At 39.9% G+C, this 25,599-nt stretch overlaps 1 protein-coding gene across 1 annotated transcript in view; it reads left to right on the top strand.

Moving 5' to 3' along the window:
• The window catches only part of Drip (aquaporin homolog protein drip), a 483,076-nt gene that overhangs the window by 286,005 nt on the left and 171,472 nt on the right, over nt 1–25,599 (top strand). Inside the window, exon 3 of the mRNA XM_067138074.2 lies at nt 5,090–5,233. Within this exon, the coding sequence (XP_066994175.2) occupies nt 5,090–5,233 (144 nt within the window). The remainder of the gene's footprint in view (nt 1–5,089; nt 5,234–25,599) is intronic.

The raw sequence follows: 25,599 nt of genomic DNA, 5'->3' as shown, positions 1-25,599 counted from the left end.
CAAAAGTGGAGTGAATTCATAAAGAAGAATCAGACAAACTTTGAATCGAAGATATTAAGGTGACTGGTCTACTTTTCGGCTATAGGGGATTAACTATGATTTTTTTAAATTGGAGAACAGCCTAGAAATGGTAGAAAACGTATTCATGATAATATTGTGTCCACAGTACATTATATTCTGTGGACAGGCTAAGAAATCATTTGCATGGATTGCATAGTGATCGTTAATTTCCTTTTTTAGTAATAGTAATGTTATTTGTTTTTTTACATCCCCACTAGCTAATTATATATTTTTTGGAGACGCCAAGGTGCCGAAATTTAGTCCCTCAGGAGTTCTTTCACGTGCCAGTAAATCTACCGACACGAGGTGCATGTACTGGAGTACCTTCAGATTCCACCGGACTGGACCAGGATCGAACCTGCCAAGTTGGGGTCGGAAGGCCAGCTTCTCAACCTCTAAGCCACTCAGCCCGGCTCCTTTATTAGTACTACCACGAACACTAGTATTATTTTGTGAAATATATATATTTAGTTATTCTGTTGCTTTGGTAAACCAACTGATGTTATGTTGTGAATGTAGACTGAACTTCTGATGACTGCTAACTGGTCTTTCTCGAATCGATGATGTAGTTCCCAATTACGTGTTCGCAAACGCAGTAACGTACTCCTGATCACGACCAAGTCGTGTTCTTCGACCAATACCCAGAGTATTGCGTGCACCAGCAGCTGCAGCATCTTCTTAACCAGTTTCAACATGCTCGCCGTACGAGATGTATAATTACAGGAGAAATCTAAAAAGTCGCTACATCCAGTTTAATTGGATTAGTTCAGTGATGGATAACTGTATTGTGTGCGGTCAAACACTTAGGTGTTCACATGTCTCCACCAAAAAGGTGGAAATAAATACCTGAAACAGGAAATTATAATTGCACTAGTCTATTTGTTGTTGTAATTTCCTTTCAACTATGATACACATATCAGTCATCAGTATTAAATATGTTCGGCTGTTTGCCTGAATAGTTAGGGAAGTGGCCTGCGGTTCAGAGGGTCCCGGTTTCGATTCCTGATTAGTCATATCTGGTTAATTCCTCTGAGTTTGTGACAAGCTGTTCATATTCGTCTTAATACACATCTCTTCATTTACCTAGTCACCACCCCACTACTAATCACCGCAGGAATATTTGGTAATGAATACGTGCATCCACAAAGGTTTGGCGTTAAGAAGGGCATTCTTTTGTAAGACTGAGCTATATTTAAATATAGTGCCAACCTTAAGTAACTGGGGAAAGGCCAGGAAAGAAGCAAAATCAATGATATTAAGTGGGATAACACAAGACTTCAAAAATGTCATGTCATCACTGGAGCCCCGGGGTAAGAGTTAATGCGATATGGACAGTATTCAAACTACTCACGTTGTTCCACGTAAGGACATCTAGATCATCAGACTCTTGAAGGTAATTGGCATTAAGTTATGTTTGATAACGCGTTTCGATGTGGATTCATTACTGAAACTAGGCGAGGATAGTGGGGAGTGAGGTGGTGGTGGTGGAGGTGGTGGTGAAGGTGGTGGTGGTGATTATTGTTTTTAAGAGGAAACTCGACTCGGCAACTGTCCTCTTTTAACACTAGGCTAATGATAAGGAAAAAGGAAGAGGTCTGATAAATCGAAGAATGAGTATCGGCGAAAGAAAGGGAAGGCCATGAAATGTCTCCCTAGGCCTCATCTAACATCTTCCGGGTTAGAAGAGAACAAGAGTTGATCAAGCGAGGTCAGATGGAAAAGTTGAACGTGAGGAGCCTGGCATGAGTAAGTGGAAGCAATGTCAATCTCAGCTGGGGGCTCCGTGATCAAAAACCTACACTCGCAAGATGAGAGTACCTGGTGCTCCTGTTTCAGTCGCCTTTTACGACAGGCAGAGGATATCGTAGATGTATTCAACCGCCCCTATCCACAGTGGGTACAAGCGAGGGTAGGAAGTGGCCGTGTCATATATCTATAGTAATATTATAAAGAGGAAAAATTTGTTTGTTTGTAACGAATAGACTCAAAAACTACTGAACCGATTTTAAAAATTACTTCACCTATACAAAGCTACATTGCCAGTGAGTAACATGGGCACGGGGGAGGGGGGAGATATAAAAATAATAGGCCCATATAGGCAAAATAGCAAATTTGTCATATACGAACGAGACAAAGCTCAATTTTATCCTCTTGACGCAAAGAACAAAACTCGGTAAGCCCAACGGGCCCGAAAACCATGTTTTAAGTCCCTAAAACCAACCGTTACGGAGATATTGGCACCACACTACCCCTGCTCTAGGAATCGGATAAAATAATGAACTGTCGTAACCATGGCAACGTCAGCTCAGGGATTCTACAGCAGATAGATTTTGCATGAACGTTTGGGCATAGCTGCCAACCAAAATTGATACACATATGACTTACTATCTGGAAAAAATAAACTGTGGTGTAAGACGCTCATAGCACTCCTTTAGGCGGGGATGGAAAGGGAGTGAAGTATAAAAATAATAGCCCCGGAGATCTCCGTAGTACAGCGACCAGCGGTTGCCGACGGGCCTCCGTTTTTACGTACTGGCTTAGGTTTTAGCATTTTGCGGAGTCTGTTACCAATAGTTTAAAGTATTTTCTATCAAATCATGGAGTAGTAGGATCACTGATGTTATTAGTGCCGATATTTTGGTCTACTTTTACGATCATTGTAACCATGAAAACAACCTAAATACTGTACACAATTATCAAGATGGTGCGCCCATGACTTGAAAAAATTTCTCAACATTTATACTCAGATTCATTATATGATGTGCGACATGAGTGACAAGCCCTGAGAATTATAATTATCGATAATTATAGTAGTTTCTTTTATGCATCGCGTATTTCCTCGATCATTTGTAATAGTTACGAAATGTCGGATCAAACAAATACATTCAATAATATTTATATTTGTGGTAGTATCTAGCGGAAGTATACTTACCCTAAACCTGCAGCTTTGTGAAGGGAGCAGGTATATCTAGGTGGGAATGAAGAAAAAACATGGTAGCAAAAGATCTTAGAGGTCGACGCTAATTAGGAGCTAATATTTAGAGGCCCCCATGAAGAGAAGAAGAAGAAGAAGAAGAAGAAGAAGAAGAAGAAGAAACACTATAATTCCAAACATGACAAATAATTTCTACGTACTTAAGTAAATACACCAGTGATATAAATATCTAATGAAGTGGCTCACACCGATAGTATGAGTAACTAAAGCCAGTTTCTGATAACCCGTACGAAGAACAGGTACTTCTGCTAGTTCACCAATAAGTCCGTATTCCTTGCATTGTAAGAAAGTTGTTATTGTTGCTGTTTCTGACCAACAAAACTACAACCGCCTATTGGGAGCGTACCAATAGTCTGACAACCCTGACAACTGTTACATCTGCTCTGATAGATTTTTATTATTATCATCATAATTATCACCATTATCACCACCATCATCATCAAAATACAACTTGTATATATTACAATTGTTGTAGTTTCTATTCCACAGAGTATCACAGTACGTTCGTTAGGCACTCGTATTTTGCCCTATATGGAGCTGGATCGAAAACCATCGCAGTCGTTTGATAATTAAACAAGAGACTTTCTTGTAGAGGGCGGGAGAGAGAAGTAGCTCATTTCCGACACAAACTTTTGGCAAACCGGCGTCTCTTTAAACATTCAACAATGATAACAATAATTTCATCTCAGTTTATAACAAACATAAAACCGGCACCATAAGGGTTAGATGTGGACAAGGGAAAAATCAAGCGGGTAGGAATGGGGTCCCATTAAAGAAAATGAACAAGAAAACGGCACAACCACGAGTTCTAATTCCACGTGGTAAAGATAACCGATACGATGGGTAGGATTGTTACCTGTGGTCACGTGTCAAGAATGAGTGGATCTTCTCCTATTTCCAAAATAAGAAAAGAAATGGGACCTGGTTGAGTTGGGTAGAAAAAGATCTACAAGAGGTGGGTATCACACATAATGACATCCTGGAGTGCAACCCACTTAAGAAGAAACTTCAAGACCACAAGGGTTTCCAAGAAAAGGGTGGGGGGGGGGGCGGGCGTGAACCGAAGCAAGAAAGGAACATCGAATACTGGAGTACTGGGCAAATATTAAAGCGCTGGGAAGGAGACAGTTGGAATGACGTGGTCCTTAATAGGCCGAAACGACAGGAATGAATTAATCAATTAATTAATTATATAATAATAATGTTATTTTGTAGTGTCCCTTCAAATTAAATTTTAATTTTGTCGAGAAGAAGTTTGAATGTACCTTATTATTTTTATTATCATTATTATTATTATTATTATTATTATTATTATTATTATTATTATTATTATTATTATTATTATCATCATCATCATCCAGCTGAAGGTGAAATTTTGATTCATGAATAGATTTAGGACCATTTCATATTACGTCCGACCATTCACAAGTCTTACTGTCGATACCAACAAGAAAAACAAATTTGCCTGTATAATCCTGAAATGTATAAGGAAATATCTTTACAATGTAGACATCAAAGATAAGGAAAGTGAACCTTACCGTACAGTACAATAGGAATGTGTGTTTGCATGCTGCATTTACGCACTCCTACAACACATTGTAGGTCTATATGAGGTTCATTTTACTTTACAGATATAATAGATGGGAAGGTCATTGTTGGATATGCGGTATTGTATCTTCAGCGACGATATATACAGAATGTACTGACGGAGTCAAACTGAGTGAACTTTGAAGATAACTCTTCAAAGGTTTAGGGTAGGAACTGAACATCTGGCATCCGGGAGATAGTAGGTTCTAATCCCACTATCGGCAGCCCTGAAGATGGTTTTCCGTGGTTTCCCATTTTCACATCTGGCAAATGCTGGGGCTGTACCTTAATTAAGGCCACGGCTGCTTCCTTCCAACTCCTAGGCCTTTCCTATCCCATCGCCGCCATAAGACCTATCTGTGTCGGTGCGACGTAAAGCCCCTAGCAAACAAAAATGAACATCTGGCTTGTAACTCTGCTATAAATTATTGTTTGTTTGTGTTTCAGGCGGTGGGTCACGTCAGCGGGTGCCACATCAACCCTGCGGTAACCTGTGGTCTATTGGTCACTGGAAACATCAGTATTCTCAAGTCCATCTTCTACGTCGCTGTCCAGTGTATAGGGGCTGTCGCTGGAGCCGCTGTATTGCAGGTAACATTTAGTCTATCTTCTATCTATTTAACGTCGCACTAATACAGAGAAAGAGCATATAGCTAGGACTGGGAAAGTAGCAGCTTGGTCTTAATGTCTTGAGTGAAAATGGTAAACAGTGGAAAATTACCAGGGTTACCTATGATGAGGCTCGAACCCGCCATCTTCCGATTGCAAGCTTACGGCTAACATGTAGTCTGGCTTCGAAATGTATGACCTGTTACATCGGTTAAAAGAAAAGCTTAAAACTTTCCGCCTCTTGTGAATGAATGTTGTTGCGGTTTGGCGACAAATGTTTCCTGCTTGAGCTGCCTTGTTCTGAGCTGTTTATTTTGTCATATTACTCATTATCTTGTGTATAATATGTCGGAAATTAGTCACAATGCCGTCAACCTTAGCACAAAAATAAGTATTCCGTTGTTGGGAGTAATTCAGCCTCCTAGAATTTATTTCTTATATTTCCGAATAACTAACAACAGGACACTTAGATTGCGGCTGATGTAATTGAACACGATTAACGGAAAAATCTTGGACTGTTTCAGTACACGTAGCCATTATTCATAGCTGTCATATTTAAAAAAAATATTCTGACAGTTCAGGTTATGTCACTTTGTTCAAACAGTGATATAATTTTGGTCCGTTCCACACGATATAGCCATGGCAGTGACTATCATGACCAGGCTGCCATACCTAGTGAAATGGTCCTTGAAATAAAGAATGATGAAGCATAACTGAAAATAGAAATTAAGACATCGCAGTGAGAACACTGCTGTAGTATAACAATCTTGGTTTCCCTTAAATACATGGTGGATACTATTACCTATCTTCCTTCCACGTGTAAAAAGTGATGTCTGCCATTATATTGGTTTTTCTTTCCTTAGGGATGAAAGAAGATACAGTTCATTTCATCTTCAAAAACACCAGGTATATGAAGGTGGTTTAGGTTTGGCTGTGGAAGCATGTCTTATTAAGACGCGAGTATGTTTGTGGACTTCCATACGAGTTCTTTAATGACCATTATAAGGCAAGATGCATACGACTGCTTTTGTTTCACCATGATTCTCAGGACAGCCGATGGTTGGACCTGCTCAGCGGCTCCTGAATTCAGAGCTCCATTTCAAGTCATAGCTTTGGGTGGGTAAGAAGTTTTCATTCCGCATCCAGATAGGGAAGGGCGGGCTTTCTAGACGGCAACGCTGTATCTCGGGCCAGGGAGATTTGCCTCGGTGATGATATGCGAAGAAAATGAGATAGGCCTATATAGAAACGGGCCCGGCATTTGCCCTAGCGCAGGAGAATGGAAAAACACAGAAAACCATTCTCAGGACAGTCGACGGTGGAGACCAGTCCCTCTGCCTGCCGAACGTAAGGCTAGCCAAATCTAGCTACTATACATTACTGCTACTCCTACCAAATTGTTTTCATACCTCCCCTGAAGGGGGAGATGGTGGCGCGGTCTCTCAAGCCAGGAAATTTGTTCCAGTGGCGGAGAGGCTCGGAGAAGGTGAGGGGGTTGGCGGCCGTGGCCTATACTAGGAACTGTCCCGGTACTCTCCTTAGTACAGGAGAATGGAAAACCACGGAAAATCGTTCTCGGGACAGCCAATGGTGGGGACAAGCCCCTCTCCACCCCCCGAATACAGAGCAGTGGCCACTCGTCTTCTGCTTGGTTGGTCGATCGGAGTGCAGAGCTGTCGGACCTCGGACCAGCCGTGGCCATTTGTAGTACTTTACTGGTAAAGCTAATACTAACATATTTTCATTCCTCCCCTGAAGCGGGAGGCGGGCCTCTTAGACGGTGACGCCGTCTCTCAGGCCGGGAGATTTGTTACTGTGAAGGAGATGCTCAGAGATAATGAGGGGGTTGACGACCGTGGCCTATACTAGGAACTGTCCTGGCATTCGCCTCAGTGCAGGAGAACGGAAAACCACGGTAAACTATTCTCAGGACAGCCGACGGTTGGGGCCAGCCGTGAAGTCCAGCCTTATCCCGTCTCCCGAATGCAGAGGCGTAGAGCCACGGTACAGTCGTGGCCACCCCTCCTCTGCTCGGTTGGCCGGTCGGAGTGCAGAGCTGTTGGACCACGGACCAGCTGTGGCCACTAACGGGCTGAGACCCACTCTGCATCTACCGACCACTGATAAAATATTAATATTAATCATATACAGTCGTATCAGCACACTAAATTTTATTTCAAACCGGTTTTTGGACTCTTTAAGACCCATCATGAGTTTTGAAATTATTTTAAAAACATTTGATTTTACATGAGTGTGTTGTCGCACTGAGTTTTAAAACAGTTAGAATGGAGCCCTGTTGAGATCAACTGTAACATAGAAGAAACAAGTGTAAATGTATGCACATAAAACATATAAAGGTTAATAATGATGTAAAAAATACATACCGGTAAGACATACCATAGGAAGGGCTAGATTATCCTCGTGCTCAGGCTGTTGATCTAGAATTAGATAAACGTTCAGCTTTAAGTTCGGGGCACGTGGAAGCACATGGTAATACGTCACCTCAAGGTTGTGAACAATATGTTGCTTGCGACCCTTTCATTTAAAATTTTATCAGGTCCCGTTATTTGCAGCGGGAATATCTCAATGTTTTGGCGGGTATTTAGTTCAAATCCATAATTACCTTTAACAATTAATTTCATGTCTTCTTCGATCCCTAAAAGTTTATGATTTATTGTTATAAATGTGTTCCGCAAAAGCTGAATATTTGTTGTAATTCATTGCCTTGAAATGTTCTTGATATCTTTGATTTAAGGCTCGGCCAGTCCCTCCTATGGAAAACATTTTGCACTCGTCACACGTGAGCCTATATACTCCCAAAATGGTGTAGACATTTTTTTTATTGATACTATGTGCATTATATATATATATATAAATATATATATATATATATGTTCTGATATTTTATTTCTGGTTCTAAATGCTGTCTTGAGTTGAAATTTCTTAAATATATTAGCGATTTTAAAAACTCTATATCCACAGTGCGTAAATGTTACAAATTGACTAGGTTCAGAGATTTCCTTTCTTCTCTCATGGTTTTTCTTTTTTTTCTCCATTTTCTTCTTTGCGTGTAATTTTGTCTATAATTTCTGGGTTGTAGCCATTTTTTAGCTATTTGTTTTATTATTCTAATTTCTTTCAGTTTGTTTTCATTATTCATGAGAATTTTCAATAATCTATGAATATAGCTGTTGTAAGCTGCTTGTTTTTGAGTTCCTGGGTGGCTGAAGTTTTTGGTGATGGTGGTGATGGACTGTGTGGGTTTCCTAAAAATATAGGCTGAGACCCACTCTGCATCTACCGACCACTGATAACTTATTATTATAATTAATCATATACATTCGTATCAGCACACTAAATTTTATTTAAACCTATTCAAAAAACTATTTCCTTGCATAATAACCGAGTAGACTCTCGTAAGGGAAATCCTGGTCAAAATTTGCAACCGAGCTCGATAGCTGCAGTCGCTTAAGTGCGGCCAGTATCCAGTATTCGGGAGATAGTAGGTTCGAACCCCACTGTCGGACCCCCTGAAAATGTTTTTCCGTGGTTTCCCATTTTCACACCAGGCAAATGCTGGGACTGTACCTTAATTAAGGCCACGGCCGCTTCCTTCGCATTCCTTGCCCTTTCCTGCCCCATCGTCGCCATAAGACCTAACTGTGTCGGTGCGACGTAAAGCAGCTAGCAAAAAAAAAAAAAAAATTGTACGCGCACTTTTTAGTGATAGATGGACACCCTAGTGCTGAATCGGTCGACCTCGGTTATCTTCGAGATTCGTACTGGCAACCTTTGAAACACAAACTATGAATCGCTTAGGATCACTGTGCGACTTCTGGCGTACACTTTACGTACTCGTACTGTTGTTATTTACACAGCAAAGCCAAACTGTAGAATTCATGCTAGGAACAAGTTTCGCATCGAGAAATGTTATATAATATTATATATTGTGTGTGTGACACAGTTGTTGGCGTAAGATAATAAAGGTTTAGAAAAGTCTTATCGATCGATCATGTTATCGATTCAATTCAGATTTCATTTCCATTCAGTTGGCAGTATTACCGGAACCGGCATGCTCCCTCCTTACTCCTCAACCCAGTATAAAAATCTATCACTAAAAAGTGCGCGTACAATAGTTATATTATTATTGCTTTTTGTTAATGTGAGGTAATTTAACTTTTTATCGTTTTCTTTCTCCATAGTGAATTTGATGTTGTTGTAAAGCAAATTGAAGCAAGCCAGAAGTGTAAACGACTGTATATGATTAATTATAATAAGTACTACCATGAGCACTGTTAAATAAGATGGCTTTGATATTTTATTATGATTATGATTTGAGCACTGATAATGATTATTATAATCCTTAAGGACAAGACCATCCACGATAACTCTGATAAAATCTAAAATCAAACCATCTTTACGAGAAATACCTGGTAACAAGGTGTACATTACTGAAAATAAAATATTAGTATTCACGAAACACATTTAATTTTAGAATAAATTACTAAACCGCCCAGGATAGTAGAATAAAGTTTGAACAATATCCGGCTTCGAAGTTCGAAGGGTACTGTTTTCGACTATTGCAACAGATGGTAGGCATGATATATATTTACGATGACTGTTCTTGACTAGTTCAACGGAACAGGACATTTATCTTCAAAGCAAGACACATTAAAACACTAAAAATGAACAGAAGTAGCTGTGATAATCTGCAAAATTAATAGTAAGAAATAATATAGACACGAGTATTTATTTGTTAATAATGAATACGTATTGCAGATGAGTAGATCTTACGTGATGGAACATGTGACAGTCATAACTGGATTACTGCTTTCAGGGCTCTAAGATTATTCCGCGTACGATAATAATCGATATCGGATATTGTTTGTTGGAAATCGATACTTGGAATAACAACAGGACTTTAATGAATGGCAAATTATTTTAATGTATTGTACTTCACTAAGATACTGTTACGTCACATGTAATTAGCGTATTATAGTGTAGTCGAACACAAAGTGTAATGCGAGGAAGATACAACACCATGTGCTCATTTGTTTCGAGTGACTATTTCCTGGCATAATACCTGATTATTCTCTCATAAGAGAAATCCTGATCAAATTTTGCAATAAAATATTTATCATTTTACTCTTTAACTTAACACACATTTCCTAACAAACTTGTGTAGTTATGCTATAAAAGTGATGATCGGCGTTTAGATCAATTTATATGTCTGTCTGTCTGTCTGTCGGTCATATTATCTATCATCCCTAAGGTTGGCTGGATCATCAACAGCTTCATCATAAGCTGGCATAGATAGCTAAGGCCTTACTGAAGAGGTGTTCTAGTAATATGACGAGTGAGATAGTTTCCCAGAGCAATTTTTAGCTAAGATTATCGTTTAAACTCGTTTGAAAAGTACAGATGTGCGCCCTTTCATTGAAAAAAATATAGATAAATCTCCGAGTATTGACTAGCCAAGGCATGTCTATGTGCTACTTTTTATTTGAGCTTGTATTTGGGGACTTACGTTTTACAGTCACTTTATTTATCTTTTATGTTAGGAACTGCCCAAGTAGGCCCATAACACGGAACAGAAGTGGCCTACACATAATAGTGTTGACTGAATGGGCCATAACGACATACAGAATATTTTTCGGGCAAAAGATCTTATTACTACAACTACCTAGTGTATGGAAGAACTTACATTTCACTCAGAAAAAATATAATTTATCTGTGTGAATGACAATGTGGTTAGGAGACCATCTTCTAAAGTAAGTATTTTGAGAATTCTGTTACATTACAGCGGCATCATTTAAGCATTCAAGAGCGGTTTACCTGTGAGGGTCACTGACAGGAAATCTATGAGCACATTGAAGAGAGGTTAAGCACTTATTATTATTATTATTATTATTATTATTATTATTAGGCCCCATTATTATTATTATTATTATTATTATTATTATTATTATTATTATTATTATTATTATTATTATTATTATTTGAGAAGTCTTTATTTGTCATATGATTTTTACTATTAAAATGAGATATGTAAGGTTCAATCCGGTTCATCCATTAATCTGTCTTCCTACTTGGCATTATTCCGAGAGTCGATCTACAACTATCCTTGCTGCTGTTTCACAAAACGTTTCGCTTGAAAATTCACTGAACCCTTACAATGTTGTAGTAATCATCCATCGTTATAATTGTTTAAAGTCACACTAAAAGTGCCTGATTTTCAGCGGCGCTAGGATAGGAGGGCCGGGGCTGAAAAGGTAATTACACTCGTACCTCCGCTTAGGATACAGTACCGAGAGTTGCTTAGTGGGATAAACTATCTTCATCTGCTGACGGCGGAGTTCGAGTCCATCACCATCGTGCACCACTTATCATCGTCACTTGCAGTGACGCGGGCCAGTTACTGAGAACAGTCAAATTTCCCTTAGTCCTCGTCTACTGCGAATTGAGCTCATTATACATACACTTGTCCACCCACGTGAATTAACAACTGATATCCATTAGATAGCAAAATAACACAGAATTTGCCCAAACATCTAGATCATCAGTTATAAAGGGAACAAGTCACCTGGAAATACAAAGGAACAATACAACAATAGGAGAGGATGCAGAAACGGATACACATTGCAAAATCAATGATATCACAACGAATAAGAATGTGGAAATGGGAAAAGTGAATAACACAGGAGCACCCCGACAAGATAATAAAACCAGAAAAATGAAAGGGATGGGTAATGAGCCCACAATAATTGGAACAATGAGCAATAGCGAGCTCAAAGCTGGAGAAAGAAAGGCCTGGTTTTACATAGGAAAACTCCACAGAGATACTACAGAAGAAAAAATTAAGGAACATCTTCAAAAACAAGGAATAACAAACCAGGTAACTTGTGAAGAATTACAAACTAAAGGATATTTCAAAGCCTTTAAAATCTCCATCCCGCTTGCGGAAAAAGAACGAGCCATGGAACCAGTTTTCTGGCCAGCCGGCGTGCTAGTAAGACAGTTTCGTTTTCGAAACAGAAGGCAAGAAGGCGCAAAATTTCAATAGGTTAATGAATACATTAATCAAAAAAGATAACTCTGATTCAGGAAACCTCACACTTGACTTGATTTTATGGAATGTAGAAGGAATAAGAGGTTTGCTCTCAACAATCCCAGAAAATCCTTGGGCAGGACATGATATAATTATAATCACAGAAACAATGCTGACAGAAAAGATGGATACGCCAGGCTACTACAGCAAACACGCACTATCAATTAAGAAGGATCGAGGAAGGCCAGAAGGAGGAGTGACCTGCATGTACAACAACAAAATGGGTAGACTGATAGATACAATAATAGATGAAAACTTAGTAATCTTGAAAGCAGAAGAAATTACTATAGTAGGAACTTATATTAGTCCGTTGAAAAAAGTGGAAGACACTGTCGAGCAAATAGCCAAAATTCTAGCACTTACTGACAAGGACAAAAATGTTATACTAGCTGGAGATTTTAATTGTCGTCTGGATAAACAGACTAGCAAAACAGATATCGTATTAGAAATGCTGCTCACGGAAGGATACCGTCTAATCAATAAAAGCGAAGAAGTCACCTACTTGGCTCCAAACGGTTCCAGTACCATTGATTTAATTTTCTACCGAGGAAGAAATATTAAATTGATAAGACATCAGATTATGAGAAATCAAGGTATTGCCGCACAAAGGAAACATCTACCGGTATCGACAAATTTCTTAATCAGTCAAGAGGTTCCACACGAAACAGAGAATATACGCATAAGATCAAGAAATATAGACGAAAACAAACTCAGGGAAAACAGCCAAAGAATAGAAGAGACTCATCAGCTCATCGAGGAAGGTAATCTCGAAACAGCTCTAGATGCCATCAATGGAATAATAAGGGATTCTTTGTTCCACAAGAAACCTCGGAAGTCCAAAGAATGGTTTGATGAAGAATGCTACATAGAAAGAAGAAAAACGCTCAACTTACTACATATAGCCAGAAGACTTAAAACTGTAATCACCTTACAAGCGTACGCGATACAACGAAGAAACTATAAACAATTACTGAAATCGAAAAGGAACAACTATACCGAAATGCAGGCACAACAGAAAGCCCAAGAAGCTTTAAGAGATCCTTTTGTAGCTCTAAAGAGGAAAAGGATGAATCCATCGAATCAAATAAACATGAATAATTGGGAAACCCATTTTAATAATGTACTAAATACAGGAAGACGAACATTAGCACTAGAAGTGGCAAAATGTTCGACAAAAATCTAGAAATAACAATAGATGAAGTGACGAGAACAATTCAAGGCACTAAAAAATACAAAGCAGCCGGTCCGGATGGAATTTACAACGAGAATCTAAAAGATACTCTACAATTGCTAGCACCTTATTGGACCAAGCTATTCAATAAATGTCTAGAAACAGGTAGAATTCCGGAAAGTTGGAGGACGTCCTACATAAAAATCTTATACAAGGGAAAAGGAGAACCTGATGACGAAAACTCGTATAGAGGGATAGCGCTAGAGAACAACATCATGAAAGTATATACAAAAATCATTAATCAAAAACTTAACGAACTAATAGATGATCATCTCCCAGAAGAACAATTCGGTTTCAGGAAAGGCAGAGGAACTCTACAAGCTGTCGCTAATTTATTAGATGAAGTGCAAGAAGCACTTAGGCACCCAAAAGGAAAATTTTATGCTATATTCATTGACTTCAGTAAGGCTTTCGACATGCTCAACAGATCAAAATTAATGGAAAAATTAGACGGCATGATTGGAGCAGACAACGAACTTAAGATTATAATAAATAACCTTCTAGCCTATAATAGCGTGAGAATAGATGATGGGGTATCACTCTCTTCCCCCATCACTCAAACAAACGGTGTGTTACAAGGAGACCCCATTAGTCCTACACTTTTTAACGTAGCTACAAAAGACATCACAAGAATAACAGATAATTTGCCAACAGTGCTGTATGCCTACGCAGATGACATGATAATAGGTTCGAGAAACAGAGAAGACCTTCAGATCGCAGTAGACAGACTACAGGAATGGGCCGAAACAAACGACTTCCAGGTTAATAAGAACAAAACAGTCTGTATGGTCTTCAGAAAAGGAGGAAGAATAGCAGCGACAGATAGAATTTCATATGCAGGGGTAGATTTAACTACAGTAAATAATTTTCGCTACCTTGGCATCACTCTACAAACGTCAGGATCCTCATTCAAAATACATGTGAGGGAAAGAGCAGCAGCAGCAATAAGAGGAATTTACGATATACAAGACCCAACCAAAATATAAATAGGCTCAGCAATGAAACTTTTTCATGCAAAGATACTACCCATTCTGACATATGGCATAGATTTAATCTGGGACAAATTATCAACATCTGACATAACTACCCTTGAAAAAGTGAAAGCTACCTTCCTGAAAAGAATATTAGGTATTTCTAAGACATCTCCATCTAGACTAGCTTATGAACTAGCTCAGGAGCCTTTCCTTATCGAGGACCTTAGATATCTCTCTGTGCCATCGACACCCCAAGCCACTGCTCACCTAAATCTGAGGTTAAGCAAAAGAGAAGAAATCTGGCCGGAGTTCTACGTGACGGATGCTATGACAAACAGAGACTGGATGGGCCCAAATAAGATCATGCGCAGCGCTATCAGTACATGGCAGTACATGGTTTCCATCATAAGCTATGCGTAAAAGAGATATATCACGATCCAAGCGACGAATGCGTGTGCAAACTGTGTGAGAAAATATGTGAACGATACCACTTCAATAAGTGTAGCAAAAGAGAAAAGTCCTTACATGAATATAGTAAAGAGTAGAAAATTTACATATGGCCATTGGCTGCAATAAAACTTTATTATTAAATAGCAGGTTGCTTAACCGCGCGGAGTGTTCATACAGCACGGCGGAGGAAAAGTGGCGAGAGAACATACTACCGCACTTTTACTTTGTACTGGTTTCGGTCATGAAGCCGTGACCTTTCTGGACAATTTTAAAGTCGAATATGGTGCTGTAATAGAATGCAGACGAGCCAGGACGTCATCCTACGTTGACTTAATGTATGTATGTAGGCCCTATGTATGTATGTATGTATGTATGTATGTATGTATGTATGTATGTATGATGTATGTATGTATGTATGTATGTATGTATGTAGACTATGTATTTATGTATCTATGTAGACTATGTATGTATGTATGTATGTATGTATGTATGTATGCATGTGTGTATGTATGTAGACTATGTATGTATGTGTGTATGTATGTATGTATGTATGTATGTATGTATGTATGTATGTATGTATGTATGTATGTATGTATGTGTATGTATTATGTATGTATGTATGTATGTATGTATGTATGTATGTATGTATGTATGTATGTATTTATTTATTTATGTATGTATGTAGACTATGTATGTAGACTATGTATGTAGACTATGTATGTATGTATGTATGTATGTATGTATGTATGTATGTATGTATGTATGTATGTATGTATGTATGCATGCATGTATGTATAAGCCACGAGACATCAACTTTAAGGAGAATCCGAATCCTGGGCTGTCGCTTTTGATTTCATAAGTTCGAATTTAATTTGTCTTGATTGCAATTGTTTGACCCATTGGAGATTTTTATGAAACTAAATTCTTAGAACTGAAGCTTTCCACCTTTATGGATAAATGGTTAGCATGTTGGCCTTTGGTCTAAGAAATCCCGCGTTCGATTCCTCGACAGTTCGAGGATTTTTACTTTCCTCTGCTTCAGGGGGTGGGTATTTGTACCGTCTTCATCATTAGAATTCCTTTTAGGCAGGGTCCCAGCCTTCCAGAAGAGCAGATTTCCTGTACGGCGAAACTCGAAAGACCTACATCAGGTCTCTCCAGAGACCACACGAAAAGAAAAAAATGAACGAATTGGAGACCTTCCCAATTCTGAAAAAAAAAAACATATAAAATATTCATACTTCTTTATGGCAGATTTAGTAATATTTTAATAATATGTAAAGCAAAGTCACCTCCGTACAGGCCCTGAAGGCTCTTGGAGGAGTGGAAGGTAAAGGCTTCCACCATTGTTAACCTCGGCACGTGATGGGGTAGAGTGGTTAGCTCTACGCCTGGCCGCCTTTGCCCCCAGGAATTAACATGGTACTCATTTTTGGTGTAGGCTGAGTGAACCTCAGGGCCATATGCACCTCCGGAAGCGGAATCTCGTTTTGTAAATTTTACGACTTCCTGACGGGGATTCGAACCCACGTCCTTCCGGGCGAACCGAGCACGCCTTTACCGCCTCAGCCAGGCAGCCCCTAATAATATGTAAAAGATACAGTATAATGGTACTGAGGGTATGATTTACTGTACTGGTATCCTTTCTTGCCATTTTCCTATCTCGAAATTCTGGATGGTTTGATTTTTAGTTTCATGTACATAATGTAAGTGTAAAATCTCCCTTTAACATGTGTTATGGTTTTCATATTGCAGTATAGTGAAAAATAAGTGTAGATGGGAGTATTGAAGGGGTTCTGGGACTAAACTACGATAACGTTTTGAATAATTACCTGTAGCGACCAAGGAAGGAGGGAGGACAGCGGCCGTTGCCATGGAAAGTATGCATCATATTATTAAATTCGACTCCTGACCACTTCTTGGGTGTGTGTAGAGATCTAACATGCGGTAGCATCGGATGTACTTTTTTCCTTATATGTGGTACCTCCAGGTTCTATTCCTGGCTCCGCAAGACTTGTTTTAGGTTCTGGAACTATGTGAATCACTTCAATCGTCGTAACGGAGAAGTTAGATGGTTGATGCCATTCACGGTTGAGTTCCATGTGAGATTTCCAGGGAATATTAGACACAATCTCTGATGGGCGTATTACATCATGTGGTGAGTACTCTTCGAACATGCTACAGTCCTGTGCGTTTGAATTCGAAACTCGAACGAATGCAGCGCTGTAGTTCTACACAATTTTTAAACAATATATACAGACGCACGTGTTTAGGACTTCACTATTTGATACAAAATTATGCCTCGGGAAATTTGTAGGTATTTTGGGATATCATTTCTAGAAAACAAATGACAAACAAAACATGTATGTATGTATGTTCAGTCTTCAGCCCTGAGGCTGGTTGGATCCTCAACAGCTCCACCATCAGCTGTCATAGATGGCCTAGGCATCACTGAAGAGGCGTACTAGGGAAATGAGGAGTGAGGTAGTTTCCCGTTGCTTTCCTCCCGAACCAGAAGTTCCTATTACTCATCAGTCTGCTAAGCCCACTGAAATGCATGCACCAACCGACCCTATGATCAACATTTTCACACCATTCATAGCAGGGACTGGCTGTAGAAGGAATGCCATTACTAGCATCGCTCATACCTCAGTCACTTTCATATTGTCAAAGCCAAGTATAAGACAGAGACAGATCAATGAAAGTAACAAAACTACTCTAGCCCATACCAGAAGACATAGTGCACTGTAAACACTAGATCCTGCCAGCAAAGGCAATCTTAAGATTTAACCGAATGGAAGTCAATAATTAACTTTAGTTAGCCTCAGAAAGAAACTAAAGAAAGAAGTACCTTGCTTAGACCCACCACATACGGGGCAGTTCTCACTGCAAGAAGCCCGTACAAGTTCACAGTTCTAATTTGGTTGTCTTGAGTCGAGACGAAATCAGATAGACTATACTGGCTTATCGCTCAGGCCGTCTTGCGTGCAGCTTCGAGGAGAAGCGGAGCGTGGTACCAGATTCCCCGTGCAATTACCTGATAATTTTATGACGGTATAACATAGCATCTTTGTTGTATGAATACAGATGATCTTATATGAAAGTAAACGTTAACTGAAACAAGTGTCGAAGTTTTAAATGCACTACAGATGATAAGCACTCGGGAAAAACATATGAAGAGCCGTATTTTACTCTTTAAAACTCTGATCACCGGGCGAGTTGGCCGTGCGCGTAGAGGCGCGCGGCTGTGAGCTTGCATCCGGGAGATAGTAGGTTCGAATCTCACTATCGGCAGTCCTGAAGATGGTTTTCCGTGGTTTCCCATTTTCACACCAGGCAAATGCTGGGGCTGTACCTTAATTAAGGCCACGGCCGCTTCCTTCCAACTCCTAGGCCTGTCCTATCCCATCGTCGCCATAAGACCTATCTGTGTCGGTGCGACGTAAACCCCCTAGAAAAAAAAAAAAAGAAACCTCTGATCATGAAGTTAATTTGAATATCATCTAATACATCAAGGACAGGTTGAGTGCAATTAGTTTACGAATAACTTTATGCTGTAATTCTGTTTGACTAGAATGTACCGTATTTCTGAAATTAGATGATGGGTTTCATCGCGGTTGAAGTCGATGGTATTTGAGGGTGTTTAAATATGATAAAATCGTGTCTATGGCTTCCAGCACGTTACACAATGACCTCTGAACAAAATTCCTGCACCCAGGTCTCTTAAATTCATATGCAGGGACGTTAAACAAATAATGTTGTTGATCTCTCGGTGGGCCATGGGAGAATTTCGGCTTCAATCCTGAAAGAGGTAGTCGGATTTTTAATGGGAAAAAGTTCATTTGACACTCCAAGTCGTACAAGGCTGGCATGTAACAGATCGTTGGTGACCACGTTGAAATTGTCGCGCAGGCAGATAAATGGCGTCAAATTAAAATGTTTGCATAATGTACTTGAAGTCATACGATTAGTATCATCATTTTACATCTAAATAAGAAATGTTGAATTGGATTGAATCAAGCCCGACAGCAGTACATATGTTTGCTCATTTTAGCAGTGGCCTAACGTCGCACTAACTATTGCATATTTTCGATGACATCGAAATTGAAAAGGAGTGGGTCTGGTAAGGACTCGGTCGTAGCCTTAATCAATGTAGATTCCTGTACCCTGGTGTAAAAATGGCAAATCGCGGACAGCCATTTTCAGTGCTGCCAATGGTGGGGTTCGAATCCATCTTCAGAATGCAAGCTTACAGGTACACAACCTGTACCGTGTAAGCAACCCACATTTCCATTATTAGTGATCAAGTTTCTGTTATTACTGGTCCTGCATAAATGAAGGATAAACACGGTACTGACACCGCATTTTGAAACGAGAAACCTCAACAATGTTAAAAACGTGAAGCGCCATTTCAATTGAGAGTTTTCGATTAAGATTAAGGAGAAGCACATAGCGAAACGGCAAAATTCATATAGAAAAGGGAAGAGATCATATGAAAGTCCAGCAATAGGGTCACGGTATAAGCCCCAGTGGATACTAAATTATTATTCTGAATTTCCATTCTTGAACTTTCAGGTATAAAATTATTTAATCCCTTACAAGTTAAAAAAAGATGATTCAGCGGAACAGAATTCGTTTATCTCACTTTCTTGAAGAAGAATAGATCCTTCTTAAGCCATATTTAGTATAACAGGACTTTGTATTGCGAGTCAAGTGGTCATATCCTTCTCCATGATGTTGTGCTTCATGTTTAAAAGGGCCTGAAACCTCGTACACTTAATATAGGTGAAGTCTTCTGGTAACCTGGGCACTTAAGTTGTCTCTTACTATGTATATTTAATAACGAACAGGCCTGTCCGCTATTCAGAAAACGTGTTTTCCCACTCCAACACAATGTTTTTTTTTTTTTTTCCAACTGAACACGATTCGTACTCCTGAACTTGTCAACGCAGCCCACGGATACTTTAAACTCATGATGCCCCAATAATAATAACTTAATCTGACACTAAAATATACTTGCCAAGGAAAACAGGAATATTCACAAGTGATTTACAGGCATTTGCAATAAATTTCGAGCCATAGGTGAAATTTCAAGTGCTGTAACGTCCGTTTCTGACGATTGCTACTATATTTTTATAAACGTTGTTGCTATCTGATCTTGAAGTTGTTTTTCCAATTTGTGTGCTTCCCTCCACTTAAAAAATTCTTTGAGAATAGTTCCTCTGACTCCAAAGAATAGATGATTCTATTGACGGTAGCGATTTCTCGTGATTTTTCACGGATGAAAGGTTCACTCACAGGCATGTTATTGCTACAGGCAGGACAAAACCATTCAAGTTGTCAACTTTCAATCGCAGTGTATTAACAAATGGTATTCACCAGAGGGAATTTCATTTCCAGTCCACAATTTAAGTCTGTCACTATTGTTTCTTAAAATATCACTGATATGTGTTTTTCCAACAGCAGCCCGCGTGGCCATATCGCGATCACTAGGTTTCTCTTTATCGCAGATTATTATTACCTTCACTTTTACCTTTGTATATCAGTTATTTGCGTTTCTTTGTCACAGCAGGATAATGACACGCATTTATCAAGATGATCACAAAGAATACTGTCTGTACTTTTAAAAAAGAAATACGTTTGACAGCAACATGAAGCAGTACGGGCTAATCCGGAATGCTGTTCATTATTGTGTCAAATTCCAGAAATTGAGATATTATTGTCTTATTATTTCAAGATGTCCGTTACTAAAGAAGTTGTTGAGGTTGTTTTCAGTGTCCGCATCCGTTATTAAGAATTTCAATAATGGAGAAGTAATATTTCCATTAAACCTCAAGTATTTCTGACGGAGAATGTTAAGGTGTCCGTAATTTAAAAGAGTTCGCTGTTCAGAAATGTCCGTTAAGATGAGTTTCGTTGTATTTGCAAACAAGTGAGGTATATGTGAGAGAGAATTCGGCCGTAAGTAATGTGCATACAATGCCCAGCCGCACAATAGGAGTAGCGAACCTGTCTCTTACTGTGATTACCGAGAAGCAGATACGGTGGTATTAATAGGAAATGAGAATAGGTCAATCGAATTTTCAGCAACAAGATCGGAATTATCACCAGCGGATACGGAATCACAGTAGTATAATTGGATGGTTCGGCCGCCTCCTCCTCCTCCCGCCGCCTCCTCCACCTCCTCCTCCGCCGCCGCCGCCGCCTCCGCCGCCCGCGGGAAATTTGAATTTTGGCGGGAAATTTGAATTTTGGCGCGAGATTTGAATTTGTAAACAAAGCCACGTGCTTTTTGACAGCTGTCATCGACAACAACGCATCGCTAACCTCACTGCTGCCATCTTGACGGGCCTAAACCTCACTAGTGCCAACTTAACCTAACTAGCATGAGGTAAACAAAGCCACGTGTTTTTTGACAGCCACGTGCTTTTTGACAGACAACAACGCATCGCTAACCTCAGTACTGCCATCTTGACGGGCCTAAACCTCAGTAGTGCCAACTTAACCTAACTAGTGCGAGATAAACAAATCCACGTGCTTTTTGACAGCCACGTGCTTTTTGACAGATTTGTAAACAAAGCCACGTGCTTTTTGACAGCTGTCATCGACAACAACGCATCGCTAACCTCAGTACTGCCATCTTGACGGGCCTAAACCTCAGTAGTACCAACTTAACCTAACTAGCGTGTGGTAAACAAAGCCACGTGCTTTTGACAGCTGTCATCCGCCATCTTTAAACTACAGAGCACCGTGCTGCCCTCTTTCATCACCTATCATCGGCAGTGCTGCCATCTTGACAGACCTAAACCTTAGTGCTACCAACTTAACCTCACTAGCTCGAGATAAACAAATCCACGTGCTTTTTGACAGCCACGTGCTTTTTTGATAGCTGTCATCCGCCATCTTTGAGCACAGTGCTGCCCTCTTTAGCTACTTACCTTTGAAATGTGGTGGCGGATAATTTGAAAAATGCTTTTCGACAAGCAGCCATCTTTAATCCAGAGAGAACAGTGCTGCCCTCTATGTGGTGGCGGCAAATTGAAAAATTCCACGTGCTCTTGTTTGAAAACAAACTCACGTGCTTTTTTGACAGCTGTCATCTGCCATCTTTGAGCACAGTGCTGCCCTCTTTAGTTTGAAATGTGGTGGTGGTAAATTCCACGTGCTCTTGTTTGGAAACAAAGCCATGTGCAGCTGTCATCCGCCATCTTTAATCAACAGAGCACTGTGCTACTATCATGCGGGCAATTTCATCACCTGTCATCCGCCATCTTTAATCCACAGAACACCGTGCTGCCCTCTTTATGGCTACTACCTTAAGCACGTAGTAGCGGGCAATTTGAAAAGTTCTGTTAGCTATCATCCGCCATCTTTAATCAAGAGAGCACCGTGCTGCCATCTTTAGCTAGATACCTTTGAAATGTGGTGGCGGCAAATTGAAAAATTCTACGTGCTCTTGTTTGGAAACAAACTCACGTGCTTTTTTTCTGACAGCTGTCATCCGCCATCTTGCATCACAAACCTCAGTGCTGCGCTCTTTAGCTAGATACCTTTGCAATGTGGTGGCGGCAATTTGCTCTTGTTTAGTAAACAAAGCCACGTGCTTTTTTTGACAGGTGTCATCCACCATCTTTAATCAATAGAGCACTGTGCTGCTATCATGCGGGCAATTTCATCACCTGTCATCCGCCATCTTTAATCTACAGAGCACCGTGCTGCTCTCTGTAGTAGCGGGCAATTTGAAAAGTTCTGTTAGCTGTCATCCGCCATCTTTGAGCACCGTGCTGCCATCTATGTGGTGGCGGCAAATTCCACGTGCTTTACAAACTCACGTGCTTTTTTGTCAGCTGTCATCCGCCATCTTACATCGCAAACCTCAGTGCTACACTCTTTAGTTGAAATATGGTGGCGGATAATTTAAAAAGAAAAATTCTACATCGGCCATCTCTCGGCGCTAATTGCACAAGATGGTGGCTATACATGACTCCTTAAAGGTGCTTATGCAAGATGGCCGCTATACATAGACTCCCTTGGGATGCTTGCGCAAGATGGCGGTTATACATGGCTCCTTATGAGACGCCCTAGGGATGCTTGCGCAAGATGGCGGTTGCTCTTATGAGGCGGCTTAAGGGTCCTTGCACAAGATGACTAGAGACGCCCTAAGGATGCTTGCGCAAGATGGCGGACGCAAGATGGCGGCTATACACGACTCCTTATGAGACGCTTTAAGGGTGCTTGCGCAAGATGGTTGCTACTCTTAGCTTAGAGGCTAACGTGTCGTGATAGTTCGATTCATTAAATTTAGGGCTTAAATGCAAAATGTTAAATATATCGAAAACGGTGCACCGTAGAGCAAAACGGACAAAATTTTTCCGCCTAATACCTAGGTTCGCAGTATGAGGAACAAGAAAATCATAGTCTAATGATGGGATCAACGGTTCGGTTCCTACTTAGGCCCTTTGGCATTTGCTCTGTTTTAGCTTGTATTGAAGCGAGTCTTCGTAACATGATCAGGTTTAGCTATGGTAGAGAGTATAACGTACCGTGCAGGTTCGATTCACTAAATTTAGAGGCTTAAATGTAAAATGTTAAATATCTCGAAAACGATGCATCGTAGAGCAAAACGGACAAAATTTTTCCGCCTAATACGTAGGTTCGTAGTATCAGGAACAAGAAAAAACATAGTCTAATGATGAGATCAATGGTTCGATTCCTACTTAAGCCCTTTGGCATTCGCAGCTATCTATTTCTACAAGATGGTGGCTGCTCTTATGAGAAACAAGATGCCTTGAGACGTCCTAGGGATGCTTACGCAAGATGGCAGACACAAAATGGTGACTATACATAGCTCCTTATGAGACGGCCTAGTGGTGCTCGCACAAGATGGCGGCTACTCTTATGAAGAAAGCTAGCTTAGAGGCTACTGCGAAAGATAACAGCTGCTGTTATGCATGTGGTGGAGGGCAATTTGAAATTCTATGTGCTTAATCAACAGAGCACCCTACCGCCCTCTTTAGCTGAAATGTGGTGGTGGATAATTTGAAAAATTCTTTTGACAGCTATCATCTTTAAAAACAATGGCGACTATACATAGGCTGTTAAGGCCTTATCATTCTCCTCCTCCTCCTCCTCCTCCTCCTCCTCCTTCTCTACCTCCTCCTCCGCCTCTTATGTCAAGGCATAGCTTTATATCGAACAAGTTTAAACCTGCATCGCGAAGGCAAGCGTATGCAGCGATAACATTATTGTGCATGTTTAGACTTTCGAAACAAAGGCAGAGTAGAATCAAACGCTGTACTCGATACGACATGTGATCAGAACATTGATTGATGCGTTCAGAAAACAAAATAAGTGATCAAGACTAGAATCGAACAATGTACTCAATACATCATGTGTTTAGAATATGTCAGGGGATACGCTTGTTCTAAGAAGATCAGATTGAAACATAACAAGACTAGAATAGAACACTGTAATCGATGTTGTTAACTTCAACATGTGATCAGAACATTGATTGATGTGTTCAGAACACAAAATAAGTGATCATGACTAGAATCGAACACTGTACTCGATACAACATGTGATCAGAACATTGATCGATGTGTTCAGAACACGAAATAAGTGATCAAGACTAGAATCGAACACTGTACTCAATACAACATGTGTTTAGAACATGGTAGGGGGTACCCTTGTTCTAAGAAGATCAGAATGAAACATAACAAGACTAGAATCGAACACTGTAATCGATGTTGTTAACCTCAACATATGATCAGAACATTGTTTGATGTGTTCAGAGCAAAAGTACAATTTTGATGATTTGCTTAGTGTAAAATCAAAAACTATGGAAACACACTGTGCACATATCGCGTAGCTAACTCGCTCAGTAAGCAATATTGCAAAACTACAACTTCAATGATTTGCATAGTGTAAAAATCAAAAACACACTGTACCCATACTGCGCAGCTAACTCGCTCGGTAAACGATATAGCCAAAGTATAACTTCAAATTATTTACCTCCCATCATTCGTCTTGTGTGTAAAAATCAGTCGAACAAGTTATCGCATAAACATGGCTGAAAAAAATCGTGATAGGGTATGGAACCCAGGGGTTACATCTTATCAGAAGGGCAAAAAGGATGAAAGGACTCTTCCTCCTCCTTACCGCACATTCCTTGAAGGGCTAATTGGCTGAAGGGCTAATGGGCTATAGGACTAAAGGGCTAATGGGCTAAAGGGCTAATGGGCTAAAGGGCTAAAGGAGCAACAACCTCGTCGATCGCTATCAGCAAGAACGCTTGTACTTTGTTAAGTGTAGAAAATTAATCTTTATTTGTAAATGGTTTCATGTTAAGAACAATGAATGGAAAATCCCCGAGGTGCGATGAGTTACGTTTTTCGAACTAGTGTTTGGAACACTGAACTTTTCAAGATGATAGCAGAGAGTTTAGCAATGTTCTGTTGTTGGATTTTAAATTCCGCGCTACAACATGCATAAGGTTGTAGCCTTGAGGTTTACCGCCGTAAAGATGGCAAGAGTGAGGTTAACAATGTTCTGTTGTTGGATTTTAAATTCCGCGCTACAACATGCA

Source organism: Anabrus simplex, chromosome 1, assembly GCF_040414725.1.
Source record: "Anabrus simplex isolate iqAnaSimp1 chromosome 1, ASM4041472v1, whole genome shotgun sequence".
Taxonomy (NCBI): Eukaryota; Metazoa; Arthropoda; class Insecta; order Orthoptera; family Tettigoniidae; genus Anabrus; species Anabrus simplex.
This window is presented reverse-complemented; position numbering and strand designations above follow the sequence as displayed.